Here is a 14867-nt window from a genome sequence, read left to right on the forward strand (position 1 = left end):
TGTTTTGTATTTAGTTCTACATGGGAGTTTGAGTGCTTAAGTGTAGTATTTGTGAAAAAAATGGACTGACACTGCGCAATAGTTAAAAGCTTACCTAATTCTATTTAAAATCACTAAATTGAACTGACATGACCATCTCCATAGTTGTGTAAAATTTAACAGGAGATTAGTAAGAGCCTACACTTACGATCCATGTTATCTATTTCATTGGCCCAGATTCAAACTTCAGTGAAAGCTGCAACAAATTGATTTGTCTTTCAGCTTTAAGTGATGGAGGATATGACATATTTTAAAGGATATTTCACTTACCTGTCTGCAAGCTTGCCTACCTGCCTTGCCTTGGATCTGCTTTGTTTGTGCAGAAACTCGCCTAGGGGGCAAATAATTTGCTTCTATGTGAAGTCTTTCTTAAAGAACAGTCTGCATCCAGACTCCGGATCCTTCCAGGCTTCCTTCCTTCATGATGGAAACTCTGGGTCAACTAGTTGCAATTCCAGTCTCCTCTTGGGCTTTTCCATCACAGCTCTACTAAACCTTTCTACCTAGCTTTACCCATCCACCTTGTTATCTAGACCTTCCTCACTTTTACTAGCAATTTCTTCAGCGCAAATGGCAATTGTGGAACAATTACTACAGCCAAATTGTCTACTGAATTTTTCACGAGAGTTTACTTTCTCCTAGAGCACTCTTGTTTGTCTCCTTCCTGGCTGAAATTGCTCTGTGAAGCCTAAACAGAAATGAGAAGGGCTACACAGGCTGCCTGGGCTCTGTCCTGGGGGACAGCAGCTGAGTGTTCCTTCTATGGAGCTGATCCCAGGGATCCTGGGACCTGAACCAAAGAAAGAAACAAAAGAAAGGTCTGGCCCTGATGTAAACAAGAGTAACAGTTCTTCAAAATTAAATTAGTGAACCCAGAACCTTTTGTAACCCTCTTGTGAAAATCTTCCTTAAAGAATGTTTCTTGAAAGCCATTCTATAGATTCTTTCTCTTACAGGAGAAGTAAACATATGCATGCAATCTGCCAGGCCAAACTATTTAACTGAAGTTAAATAAGAGTACTAATCTCCAAGGGAGACATTGTTAGAGTTCACCCCGCTGATATTTCTTGTCTCCAGGCAATGTTGGAATGCTTTATCTACCACTCCCTGGTTTCCAGTAAGCCTAAAGGAATTAGGACCACCAAGGCTCTGTACCTTTCTGAGATTTGGCTCAGGCCTTAGTATTACTTGCTCCCAGGATTTTAGAAACATTTATTATGATCTCTGGGAAACTTACTTTTCTCTTGATAGTAATACCAGCTAGAAGAAATGGGTACTGCAAGCTTGTCTTAATTTACTGATCAGAGTGGAGAATTCATACAACAGTGAAAAATGCAGCTTTCCATACACCTCCCTTAACCTCATTACTCAAACATAATTTCTCATTTCCATGTTATGCAAACTCTGTAATGGAAGAATCTGCAAATGAAAAATCCTACATGCTAACAATTGGCTATATTATGCGTTATTGGCAGTATCTAGAGCACGAAAGAGTTAGTGAAAGTACTGAATGCATGCATTCCTTGAGAATGGAATCAACCTCCTAATTCCTCGTAATTATGGATAATTATATAAAATTCATATTAGCTTCACAGAAATAAGCTTTCATCCAGTTTACTGCTGTTTTGCAACATTATTTGAAATCAACAGACAATACCACTGTTTAAAAATATTTCAAGTGCTCTGATCAGAGATCAGAGTATCTGTCTTTTACAAATTAGACCAAGGCCATTGTAATTGGTCTAAACCAGTTTTGGAACTAATTAACCTGTGGCAGATTCAAATCTTTGCTTAATTAGCTTTACCTCGAAACTATGTATTTTACCCGCTTCTCCGTATTTTTCTTCCTTTTGTGTTTCCAACTGATAAGCCACAGCTTATAGAATGAGTTGTTTGTATATGAACCTGAAACGCTGTTCTATTGAAATTCATCCTGGGACTGTGGATCCATCTTCAAGATCATCCTGTATCCTATTTGTGGTAGTCCAGTCATGGTCTTAATGGTGTTAACTTTGAATGATCAGCATGTTTAATCAGTGCTGTTCCTATTGTATTTTCTTTGATGAGACAAATAATGAAAATATTAAGTACAGTTGCTCCCCAAATCTACCTTGGACAAAATCTACTGTTAGTCTCTCCCAGGCCTAGGAGTATTTTCAAACTAGTCTATTGTTATCTTCCCTGCTAGTCAGCTCCACCTTGTTTTAATTTCTGTCTTTTTCATTTCAGCTAAAAATCTCCCTTGGATTATTATAGGACTCTTTTTCAGTAAGATTCAGAAAGATTAAATCTATCCTGTGGTCTTTGTCTTTAAATAATGTGTGTGTGTGTGTGTGTGTGTGAGAGAGAGAGAGAGAGAGAGAGAGATCAAAGAAGTTAGGTTAAATTAGTGAACCCAGAACTTCATTCCTTGTTTAAGCATAGGTATTTGTTATTCAACTGGATGCATAACATCGTCCTCCATTTCCCATCATCTGTGAATCATTTATCATCCTTGCTCCTGAATTTCAGTTTCGTATGTCAGTTTTTAGGTGTTAGGGGCTGAAGGAGGTCTAGTCCTCTGCTGTGCATGAGTAGATCTTAATTTGCACCCACTGCAAACTGAGTTGTTTTTTAGTCATTAATTGCTATTCTGCCTCTCTCCCCTGTTGAAGCTCTTCTGCTTTGTATGTACGTTCAGATATTGGTGGAAAGATTTGAACTAGGTTACTCGCATCTTATGGGAGTGGTGAGTTTTGGAGTCTGAACCTCTTTGTTGTAATGAATGTTGGGTGATACAGTAAGTGGAGCAGAGGGAACTGAGGATACCAGGAAGGAGTCACATTTGGCAGCTGTCAGCTATTAACAAGCCACTTACCTTAGACAGTAGAGACTTACATTTATTTTTTGTTTGAATCTGACAGAGCAGGAGACTTCCTCTCTTTCCTACATCATGGATGAATATCCTAATATGAAGCTATTTCTTTTTGCTCTGTTGTATCTCTTCCTCAGAATTTTTGAAAAAAATCAATAATATAATGTAAAAGGACATAGTTTAATTCTGATACAAAGTGAACAGTTCTTGAAATCTCAGGAATATTGTGGAATGGAAAACTTATTTTCCACCTTGGTGTAGTCACTATATTTTTACCAAAGGCAAGATTACCTGTAACTGTTGAAATGCCTCTTTACTTGCTGAAGATATTTACCAAATGATGCACAGAGCTGCTGCCCAAAGATGAAGATCATGCTTCTCTAGCGCTTCTAGTTTGTCTTGGAGTGAGAGACTGTGCTGTGTCATCTGCACTGAACTAGAAAGAATTTTTTATCCAATTTATTGTTCAGTAGAGTGGCAGGTGGAAACACACCTTCTTTTTGTACTTTGAAAAAGAGGGTGGTTACACCATATACATGGTGCTTGATATTTGGTAACACTTAATATGCTTGTGATGAGTATTTAACATTTTTGAAGTTGATGAGAAAAATGTAAAACCGAAGTCCTAAAGAATTATAAAAGAAACAAGATTGTTAGCTGCTGCTTGCTTCTCATGATAATTTTTCCTTTTTTGCAGTGAGTGGCTAAGGTGGTAAGAGCAGCAGAGACTAGAAAGTAATTAAGTCTTCTTCTTTAATTAAACAGAGAAAGAAGATAAGTGACACTTGCCTTTGTTGATGGCTTTTTTATGGTAAATGAATTGCCAGATGGTTAATATTGATGTATTCCAGTTGATTTCCTTTGGTTTCTTGGCCAGAATTGTAGCACAGATTACTATTGTCTCACACATCTGTTAGAGGATGTGTTTCCACTGTACCTCCTCACTCGCAAATGTTTAAATAACTTCCCTGTTGACCAGTTGTACGTGTATCATACCACTGCCGAGATGCAAGACGTTCCTGTAGGCGTTCAGAGCTCTTGGGCGTGCTGTGTGTATTTGTCTTTCTCACCAACTGTCCCATCTGTATACTCTATGCCCACTTTTTAACTGAATAATTAGTAGTGAGGAGCATGACTTAGGAAATATACTTTCTTTCGGTTTTGGTGGTTACATTATCATTTCTCTTGAATGATTGTGAATCATGTGTCTGCCTACTAGCAAGATGCAAAAGAGCAGGAGCGATGTTGTTAAGGAGGAAACTCATCAGAACATTTGCATTTATTGGTCCATATCCTGAAGCATGCTCCACACCTTTTTCCCCTGGTGAGAGTGTTGCTATTTGAAGGTGCTGAGAAGGTTCTTAGTTCTTCGTCATTCATTACTAGAAACAAAGCATAAAGTGTGGTACACCTTTACTGTGGTGCAGTTAACCTTTTCATACAGTGGCTTTTTGCCCCTGTGCCTTCTTGAGAGTTTTGGCGTATATGGGAGGTTGCTACTCCCCTAGCTAGGAACAAGCCAGCATTGTGTTTTAGTGTAAGGAAACTGCTGTTTGCTTAAAAAAAAGCTGTCTGTTTCTGAAGTTCCTGTCTTTCTCAGATGGAAGTCATATACATTTAAACTGACTCTGTGTGTATATAAGCAACAGCAAGGTGTGCGTTCAAGGAGGTGCGCTGCAGTGGAGAAAAATTACATTACAAAATTTAAACTAAGTTTTGTTTAACCAACATTTTCAGTCTCCTTTTTCTTCTAGATAGAATTGTCACAAGCATGTTGATAAGATAAATGTAATGTGGAGCTGTATAGATAGAGCTAGTCATGGTATACTCATCACTACTGTGCCAGACATTACTCTGCTCAGACAATATATTTCCAAGCAAAGTAGCCAATGTTCTCTTCAACAGGTCTATAATGTAACTGTGGTGAGGTAAGTAACATTAGAGGTGGCTGGAAAAAAAAGATTGTCAAGAATTGCTGATTTAACATAGCATTTTGATGATTTTCGGAATTTTAGGAATGTATATCCACTTTCATACTTTTTTTGCTGTCATTTCCAGCAAAGATCCAGAATGTTATATACTGACATGATTTCTGTACTCTTATGACTGTGACATTACTCTGAATTCTGTAGGCACTCTTTACAGTTTTAGTTTTAGTTTTGCTTGAAAGGATGATGATTGCCCAGGCTTACAATATAACAGTTTGACATTGCTACTTCAGATCATCTTTATTAGTACAAATCCACTTGTAGAGCTAAATCCAAATCTGCATATTTAAAGAAAACAGTTTGTTTTGTTATTCCTCTTCCATTTAGTACTACAAGTATTGAGAATTTCAGTACTAAATATGCTGTTGTGTTCATGTCCTTAGGCCTTCTATTTGAAATTGCCCATTCTCTAATATTCAATTTTCTTTGCATGGGTTAGAGGATGAGCAATGGAGATCTGTGGTTTTTAGCTATGCAGCTGATGTTGATGACTCTCTGCTCTTTGGGAATAGTTTTGATGGCTTGAAGGAGCAAATCCAAAGGAAATCTTCTTTCATAGTAAAAGGAGGAAAGGGAGACAGGATATGGATGCTAAGCTGATCAACAAGCCATTCTTCCTTCCTTCCTTCCCTGCGTTAGTTTGGCATACAGCATGCAGTAGGATGTCATTTTTCACCTTGGATCCCCTCTGTATCGCTTTTTAAGTTACTGCTATTTAAAATGACGATTACTGTTGGTTGCCTTAACTACAGTCAGAAATGGATTGAGCCAATAGCAAATACTATAAAAATGCACACGACAATACAGATCTACCTCTGACAGTCCTGTAGACTACAAATTAAAAACAGAGATTAGGATGAAGGGAGGAAAAGATAGATCATCCAGATAAAGTGATATAATACTCTGCCTACTTTAGATGTCATTTTCTTGATTCATTCTTTTCTTGTTATCTTCTGGTTGTTTTCCTGTATTTATGTCTCTCACACTTGCACCTTTTTGTTATTGCTTACCTAAGTGAGTTTTACTTCATATTTTTTAAAGGACTAGTAAGTTTAGTGGCCACTTTATAAAATCGGGGAAAGGATGTAGTTTTGTTCCCATTAGATAGTTTCCTGAGATCAAATTGTAGATCTTTTATGTGACTGTGAAATGTATCTTGGTTGGAGGTAGGAATAACAAGAAGTGTATTAAAATCCAGGAGGAAACAAGGAGAGTACAAAAGGAGAAACAGCGTCCCTTGCATTGCCTCACCCCTGAGAAAATACATTATTTAAAAGCTAGTGCATGTTTTTAGGGATTGGCTCACCTTTTGTGAACCAAAGGGTTGACAGCAGTGGAAGTCAATAGACATTCATGTGGACCCATATATAGAAGAGAAGATCAAAATACATTTAGAAGTCAGGAGGCCAGAAGAAAATTATTCAGGCATGCATGGTGAAGAAGGAAGGGTAAAAGCATAAGTAAAATCATTGGAAAGGGTACACTCTTTGTAAAGTCTTTAAAGATGATGGGTGACTATTTGTTGTGTACAAGGTGGTATTTCTGCAAAGACGGTAACTCTTGGAGTATTGACTGTTACATAAATGCTGAGGTATCGGGAGCCATACCTCACCCTAGCAGGAAAAGGCACAAATGGATGGGTAAAGGATGTAGTAATCAAGTCTGTGGCATCTGGGTGGAAAAGTGTCAACCTTGATGCTAAACTTGACTTAATAACACATGGGAAAATAGATTATCAAGATGACATCATGCTGAGTTACTTTTTCCCATCATCCATGTGGAGAGAAAAACAGTTCTTTCCCTCTGACTTTCCTTTGAAGTGCTAATCTCTCTGCCGTGCTTTGTCTTCCCAAGAAGGCTCTTCATTGGCTATGAGGGGCCCTTTTCTGCCCTAAAATTCCCATTTCCATCTCCACTGTGGTCCAGGTGCTGACAGGAGCTGCTTCTGTCCTGCAGGGACAGGAGACCAGCACTGCCCTGCCCCATCCTCAGCCAGATTTGCAGCAAAAAGCTGAGGTTGGGCGGCTGACTGCAGAGCAAACTCTGAGCTAGTTAGAAAGGGGAAATTCAGTCAGTAGCTGTCCATCAGATCAACAGGACGGAGAGGAAACAACAACTGCCTCAGATTAAAAATCAAAGCAAAACAAAAAGCTCTGCTTCAGGTTTTAAACACCCAAGTGGTGAGATACTATTGTCTTTCACAATTTTATTATTGCCAACTCTCATGATTTGACTGCAAGGCAAGTGATTCTTGTTTCAATAACAGCCTTAGTTTCTGGAGTCAGTGATTAAATGAAAATCTCAGTTTTCACTTAAAAATAATCCAGCATTTGTTGCTGTTCAGAGGAAGTTTGAAAATGTGATGTGAATTATACCGTAGAGGTTTAAAAACTAGAAAGCAAAGCAACAAATTAAAAACCCCTTAATTTATTACTATTTTTCAATCTGAGGTTGTTAACAATCCTCATTAGGTTTTTGGTGGCTGCCTTAGATTTTCAAATACTTAGAGTGATAATACTGCAGATCAAAAATCAGAGGAATATTCTTATAAGACTTTTAAGTAGAAGTTCCATATAAACATCTCTATAGATTTTTAAGTAGTCAGTTGAGGAGATGGGAAGAAAAATAATATCACTCTTAGTATAAATGCCCAGCATTGTTGGATACATCTTGACTTTACATGTAAATATTATTGATTGCTATAACCTGTCTATAGGTAGAGTGGGGCAGTACCTATTGTGGTTTTGGATTGTCCCAGGCAGTACATACATGTGCTCCAAATTTGGAAAAAAAGGCAAACTAGTAATGACCAGAAGAGATTTTGTCAGCTTTATGAACTGTGATGTTTGTTCCAAGGCAAAATTCCCCTTTTCTTTTTAAATCTCTTTAAGGGATTCAGAACTAAATCATGTCACAGAACAGTGTGATCATCCAAGGAGAAAAACTGAGTGCATTTAATTATTCTCATTGGTTGTCTCAGCAATTGGCACGGAGTGTGCTGATTGTAGATAATACTACCTTAGAAAGCACGCTGTTAGCAAGAACGCTAGGTTTATTTTTGTAAATCAAATATGCATGTTGCTTCATGTTGGTGTTAGATGGTGTTAGATGTCCAGCTACTGTTTTGACATTAGAGTTTCCATGCATAGTCTGAATTGTTTCTCTTTGCTCTGATCTCTTGTTATGTTATATTCAGGCAGGAGGGGAGGATTTTGTATTCATTCCCTCCCCACATAGCAGTTCTATTGTTCCTTGAAAAATAAAAGCAAATACTTTTCCTGTTCCTGTCTTGTAACCCTTTAAATTATTTGTTTTCTTTCAAATGCAGATTTCAGTAATGTGCCTGATGTCACAGCCAGCTTGAAAAGAAGCAGTACTGATGGCACTCTGGACCAAGTACCACACAGGGAAAAGGATCCGCCTTTCAGGGTAAGAACTTGTTTGCTGCATCAGTCACGATAATTAACAAGACAGTGCTGTCTTAGTGTTAACACACTGCTTTTTGGGGGAAAATGTTTACTATATGGCACAAATTAGTTGAAAAAAAATGTGTATTTATACCTGTGCTTAGTGTTTTATCAACCTGAGGTCAGTCTGGCAGGTTGACATCTAAGGACCAGCTGTAGCATCTCCAACAGCGTTGTGATAGGGGCAGATGACAAATAGATGGAGTTTGTTGAATTCATCTGTATGTGTTGCTTGAACCTAGTTCTTGACAGAACAGTAAAACTGCTGGTGCTTTTTAACTGTTTCAATTTAGTTAGTTTTCTTTTTGCTGCTACTTTTTGGGGGCCTTGTTGTTAAGATTTTAAGCTTGTCATTAATGAGCAGTCTAGAAAATCATAGAATCATAAGGTTGGAAGGGACCTCTGGAGATCATCTAGTCCAACCCTCAGCGTAGCCCCATGCAGGGACTGAACCCACAACCGTGGCATTAGCAGCACCATGCTCTAACCAGCTGAGCTAAACCTAAGATTGCAGTGAAATAGCAACATCGATTTAATGTCAATACCTTTTGGCTGGACTGCAGACTTTGAGCAGCTCAGGGTTTGAGTGACCAGTGATTGGTTCGGTTCAGTCTATTTTGGAGAACCTTTATGTATCTACATTTACCATTTAATGTCAGCTGGAGTAGTAGATACTCAGAACTTCCTTAGATCAAGACTTTGGAGGCAGAGGCAGGGACCCCCAAAAATTAGTGTTCACTTTTGAAAGCATTTCTCTTGAAATGGCAATTTTTGTCCTTATTGCTCAGAGAGCAAGTCCATCAAATTGTAACCTGTATCCAACTCAAGCGCATGTTGTGTTGTCCTGCCCAAATACTGCAATGGATAGTGTTTTCCTGTCTGTGGCAGTGGTTTTACTGGGCATTGCAATTTTGACAAAGGATGTGCTTTTGTTACTTCTGGTGGTGAGCTGGTTGCGTCTCAAGGCAGGTGTGTGATAACACTTGCATTGCACTATTGGGTCACTGAAATTTACAGTTTTTATGGTTCTGGAGTGTATTGCCTTTTGCACCAGAAGAAGATGATCAGATGAAAGGTAGAGATAAGGCAAAATGTAAGAACTTTGAACAGCAGAATGAAGAAGATATATTGTGCCATTCCTACCTGGAGGAGCTGATCGTCTTCTACTTTTGGAATTTTTCTGTAATCTCCTTCAGTCCAATATAGGTGCCCGTATGTGGTTTCCACAGTGACTGTGGACCTCTATCCCGTAAGGGATGGGAAGAGGGTCCCACAGGGGTAATCTGTATCCTGTGTTACAGACTGGGTACACACCCGCAGTGTCTTTGCGACCAGTAAAGTATAAAGTGGATCAGTCCCGGCTGCAGTGCAGGAGGAGCTTGCTGCTGGCCGCCTGAGGCGTAGATCAGCCGTGGTGCTCAGTGAGGGTCCAGGGTCCAGTGGGCTTCCGGGTGTCTGCTCACCTGGTTGCATCTGCCGTGCCTGCCTTGCCTCGAGTGCGCAGCAAGGATGCTGTATGTGACTGAGTTCCCGTCTGGCTGGAGGGGGAAGAGATTGTTGCACTTTAGCTTTGCTTTAGTAGAAAAACGAAGGATTTGTTTGCCAAAGTCATTTCTGGTTGTCTATGTCAAATACACCAGATGACAGAAAATTAGGGAGAGCTTGGTGATAGTTAAATACACAGAGAACAATTAATTTACAGTAGTTATTGCTCTGAATGACCTACTCTGGTACTCTAAATTACATGCTGCAATTGCAGTCCTGAAGGAAAGCGCGGAAAACAGACAGGTCTGTTCCCTGACCTCTCTCCAGTCTCAAATTAGTCATGTCTATCAGTATTACTAGATTGTGCACAATTTGTTGAAGAAACTGCCCATACCATATTGCGGAACAGTTCTTGGGCTGGCATGTGGGTCTGCTTGTGTTGTTTTGTTCAAAACTAGCTGAAGCTGTCCTAGTTTTCTAGGTGCAAGGGGGAAAAGTGGTTTGGCAGTCAAAGGCAGTCAGACTCGAACTGCAGCTGTAAATGAGTCTGCAACAGCTCTACAATTTCTGCAAATGGTTTGTAATTGATTGCTGTCTTTCTGTTGGAGGGTGCCTATTACTGTCAGAGCTCTTTGTCTGACCCTTTTGATTTCTCCAATAAATGTAGAATTCAGAAGAAAAAAGCCATCCCACAGTAAATTTAGAAAATAGTGTATACTCTGTGCTCTGGCGATTGGTTATAAAAAGAATCTAAATGATTTCTGGTTTTATAGCTGTGATTTGGGACTGATCACCAGTGAACAATAGCTATTGCTAATTAAAGTTAGTTTGAGGAAATTGTGCAGCCTAAAAGAGCACAGCACAGCATCTGTTTGTTTTTTTTTTCTTTCCTTTTTCCCTTTGCCTTCTGTTTCCTGCATGTGCTAACTTGATCCATGCCTGTGGCAGAAGGGTAGTGCAGACACCTCAGTATTATGCAATAATACTCACAGAAGTATGGGGGAGAGAAGAGCTGTAACTACAGCGTTGTGAAGAAGACGTTGGTGGCGCTGAGAGGTTCTGAGCACAGCTTGGAACAACAGGCAGTTTGGGATTATTTCAGGGGAGAGGCAGCTAGAGATGCTCATTTCCCAGTTGACAACAGCTGTAGATGTAATCACTTGGCTCTGAGGGAACAGACTCCTTTGAAGTTTGGTTGATTTTTTTCCTAATAACATGTAAGTACACAAAAAACAATCTTAAAGCTTTTGATATAATGGTTGTATGTTTGTTTCCTAGACTTTATGTTTCTCATTTGAAGTATTTTTCTTTTTGTTTTTCACTCTTACCCTCTTCATCTTACACCAAGCTAGGGTTAAAGATCATCTTAAATGAAAGTACAATGAGACATTTCATCAGTGCCTGGTAATTTGAAAGGAATAAGTGTTTTGTTTGATGTGTACTACATTCGAACGTGCAGTCATTCATTTATTCGTTTTTTTGTCATCCAAGAAATGAATAAATTTAGGATATTTTCTTTTTTAACTTTCATCTTAGAGCTAACTAATGAATTAGAAGTATGACAGAGGATTATTTCATTTCAGAAATGGAAGCTGTTCCTGAAATTATAAAACATTATTAACAACACATGAGCATCAAGAACCACCCATTCCAGACGCTGATCAGTTTTGTCAGGTTTATAGTTTCTGGGATGCCCCATTTAGAGCCTTAAAGAAAACCTCCTTTAACTTTATTTCCATTTTTTTTTAACCAGGATAGATGTTATATACTTATAACATTTTCTGCTACAGTACATTTTCAATTAGTGTTAAATAGTGTTATGTGGCAGTGACATGTAGCCCCTGCAATTGTTATTTCTGCAGGGTGTAGGTGTACTGTTGACAGAAGAATAGAAGGCATCAGAAAATCTGGGGACGCAGTATGACTGTCAATGCAATTAGGTTTAGCTGAGTTTTAATCATTTCGAGAACTAATTGTCTGTGCTCCTGGTGCTTAGTTAAATCCTGAGATGTTGACAGTTGCCAAGAATCAAGCATCACAGTAGCACAAAGCTGAATACAAAATGTAACTTTTCATTGAGCTACTCATGATTTCTAATTGCAAGCTGTATTAGTCAGTAATGTTTTCTATAGCCCGTGGTTTCTTTTAACAAGAAATGCAGTATTATGTTACTAACTTGCTTGTCTTTACTTTGTATTTTCTGCATTTTTTTAGTATCCCTTTATGAAAGATTGATATAACTAAAAGATGAAATTTGACTGTATAAATCACTCCTATTCTAAGGGTTTCTTGTAATATTGCTGTGCTCTGACTTTCAGTTGTTCTAAATCTTTTGAGTATCATCAGAGATCAGTTTTTTTCCATTCAAATTAAATTTGGGTCTTCATATAAATACAGCTGTGAGAAAGGGAAGATGTTTTCATTTTGAATATTTTACAGGTTATAGCAAAAAATTAAAGTAAACTGCTAATGTTTGAAATAATGTCACTATATTCTCAGGGATATCTTAGAGTTATTTATAAAAAGGTGAATACCTTCACACATCTAAGAAACCCAGTAAAAATAGCTATTTTGATGCTTTGTAATCATGGTAAAATAGTCAATGAATGCAGAATGGATTTATGTTGGAATCTTTAAAAATTAACATTGCAGATGCAAGATTTTCTGCATAATGCCCAGCAGGTTTAATTTTGTAAAGTTTTGAAGCGCTATATACCATTCCAAAATGTAAAAATTATAATAGGAATAAATTAAGTAGGAGGGACTCTTATAGAAATTGGCTTTGCTTTGCTGTGCTAATGCTTCTTGAAGCAGTTGATCTGCTCTCAGGACAGGTTATTGGTCATATGCCAATATGTCTATATCAGTATAAGTCTATCTCCATTGCCTCTAACAAAAAATAAATAAAAAATGCGTTATTAATGCAATGAACAGAAGACACGAAACCTTTTGCAAACAGAAATCTGTGTTTCCTAATAGAGTGGAGTATTTTCATCAAAAGCTACCAGGTTTTTATGGAGAGGAGATACAGGTCAGCATAGTGACCCAGCTAGAAATGTCCATATTTATTCTGTAGATACAGGGAAAGTGAAAATAGAAAAAAAAATATATTGGACACACTTGTGCATTTCAGAAGTCTGTTTTGAAAACTCTGGTGTCCTGTATAGTGTCAAATCATCCTTTCAGTGCTTTTGAAGCTTCCTTGTTGTGCCAATTTTGGACGGTTCTCTATTTGCCAGAGGACCTTTGCAAGTGTAATGAGAAGTAGATGTTTTCATGAATGCTGCATGCCAAGAACCATGGTGAGAAATCTGATTTTGGCCTCCCTATGTCCACTCATTGCTCTGGGCTAGGAGTGTAGTCTTGCTACTCATACTCAAGGCACCAATGTGCAAAGATTCCTAACCTGGGTAACTATTGATATTTCTCTTCCAACCTTTCTAAAGTGCATGTGCAATTGAGCGTCTAGTTTGCATGTTGGATGGTGCCTGAGCTGAGGGTAAAAGGAGAGGCTGAGGCTGGGTCAGAAGGCAAAGCCCGTGTTTCCATGCTGCATCGTCCAACCACCACCATCAGCTTCTGGGAACAGTGCTTTCAACAGCTGCAAAATACACATGCCACAATTTCAAAGCAGAAATCACTAGTGTTACATGTTGGTTGATTTCAGATAGGTATTTCTGCAATAAAAATGAGCAAATATTTTGAACAGTTTTTACATATATGGTTTTGGCTTCCTCTATACACAACATAGGCATGTACTGGAGGGACGCCCTTCTGAAGTTGAAGAAATTTGTATTTTGTCTTCAAACTGTCTAAACCTGATTTGGAAACCCTATCTTAAGGAGTGGTACTACAGCCATCAACTTCGCATGCAGGCAAAGTAATTTAAGGGTAAAAATCCTGAGTCATCATGTATTGGGCTGAATTCAAACCTGAATGAAGGAATGTGCATGCCGTTGCTAGTCCAGCTGGACATTCCATTATTATAGAAAAGAAAATGTTTTGCTTTTGAGGGGAGGGAAGGGCAAAAAGTTTGCTGTGGAATAGTGGATGTCGAAGCAGTTAATAATCATTACTATCATTAGTCCAATCTTAGTAGAAAACTAATACAGCAATTTAATGTTTATGGAAGATAGGAATGCTATTTTATTTTTCAAGAGAAAGCAAGTGGACAGTAGTAATGATACATTCCTCTAACTCGTAACCTAGAAAATGGTGTACAAGCGTGCAATCTATAAGAAGTGCTGGGCATCGTTATCCTAGACGCACACACAACAACCTTCTGTTGGTACTGTCAGTGAATATAGTTCCATGTATTCAGTTATGGTAGTTCATTTATTTATTTTGATCTGATGAAGACATTCATTCAGTAGACCTGAAAGAGCATATATAAGCAGTGGGAGACTGTCTCTTAAGATTTTAATGGGTAAATGTCAAGAACAAAAACAATGTTTTTTGTTCTTCCCCCAACAAGGTTACAATTTCCTAGTATGATTCTTGGATGAGAAAGTTAAAATTTACTGAATTGGAAGGAAGATTTGTAGTTTAATGTGCATAAAACCTCAAAACTGACAAGTGCAAGGTGTGTTTTTATCACATTTAGGATGATGTGGCTGCATACGTATGTTCAGCATGTCTGGTAGTTTTCAGAGCCATATTTCTCTCTGTTCAGTGTAAGTCATATCCTTTCTTGCTAGTCAGCTAGTGATCCCTACCCCCAAAACATCCCCAAAGAAACATTAACTTTGAAATAAAGCTGTGTGTGGGGGGAAATTATATCGGGGAGTGGGGAGTAATTTTGTTAAGCCAAGATTGTAAAAATCTTGGAAAGCAAATACTATTACTGATCATGTGATCACTAATTGTTGATTTAAATTGAAAGAAAAGCAAGTAGAAATGAGCAGAACCTTGACAGAGATCCCTTTGGGGAAAATAAAATAGGAAGAGAGAACTACTGGTTTGCCGAGATGACCCCAAACCTATTTTATGCATGGAGGCAATCCAATTAAATGATGTTCATGTTGATAGCTTCTT

At 38.3% G+C, this 14867-nt stretch overlaps 1 protein-coding gene across 2 annotated transcripts in view; it reads left to right on the forward strand.

Annotated features, from left to right (window-relative positions):
• Positions 1–14867, forward strand: part of TIAM2 (TIAM Rac1 associated GEF 2) — a 180062-nt gene that overhangs the window by 139310 nt on the left and 25885 nt on the right. The window contains exon 16 of one of the 2 annotated variants that reach the window (XM_062572409.1): positions 8210–8310. In XM_062572409.1, coding sequence (XP_062428393.1) covers positions 8210–8310 — 101 coding nt within the window. Of the gene's footprint in view, positions 1–8209; positions 8311–10977; positions 11051–14867 lie in introns of those variants that run through there. The other variant, XM_062572408.1, reaches the window with a different exon arrangement.

The sequence above is a fragment of the Rhea pennata genome, chromosome 3 (genome assembly GCF_028389875.1).
Source record: "Rhea pennata isolate bPtePen1 chromosome 3, bPtePen1.pri, whole genome shotgun sequence".
NCBI classification, from domain to species: Eukaryota; Metazoa; Chordata; class Aves; order Rheiformes; family Rheidae; genus Rhea; species Rhea pennata.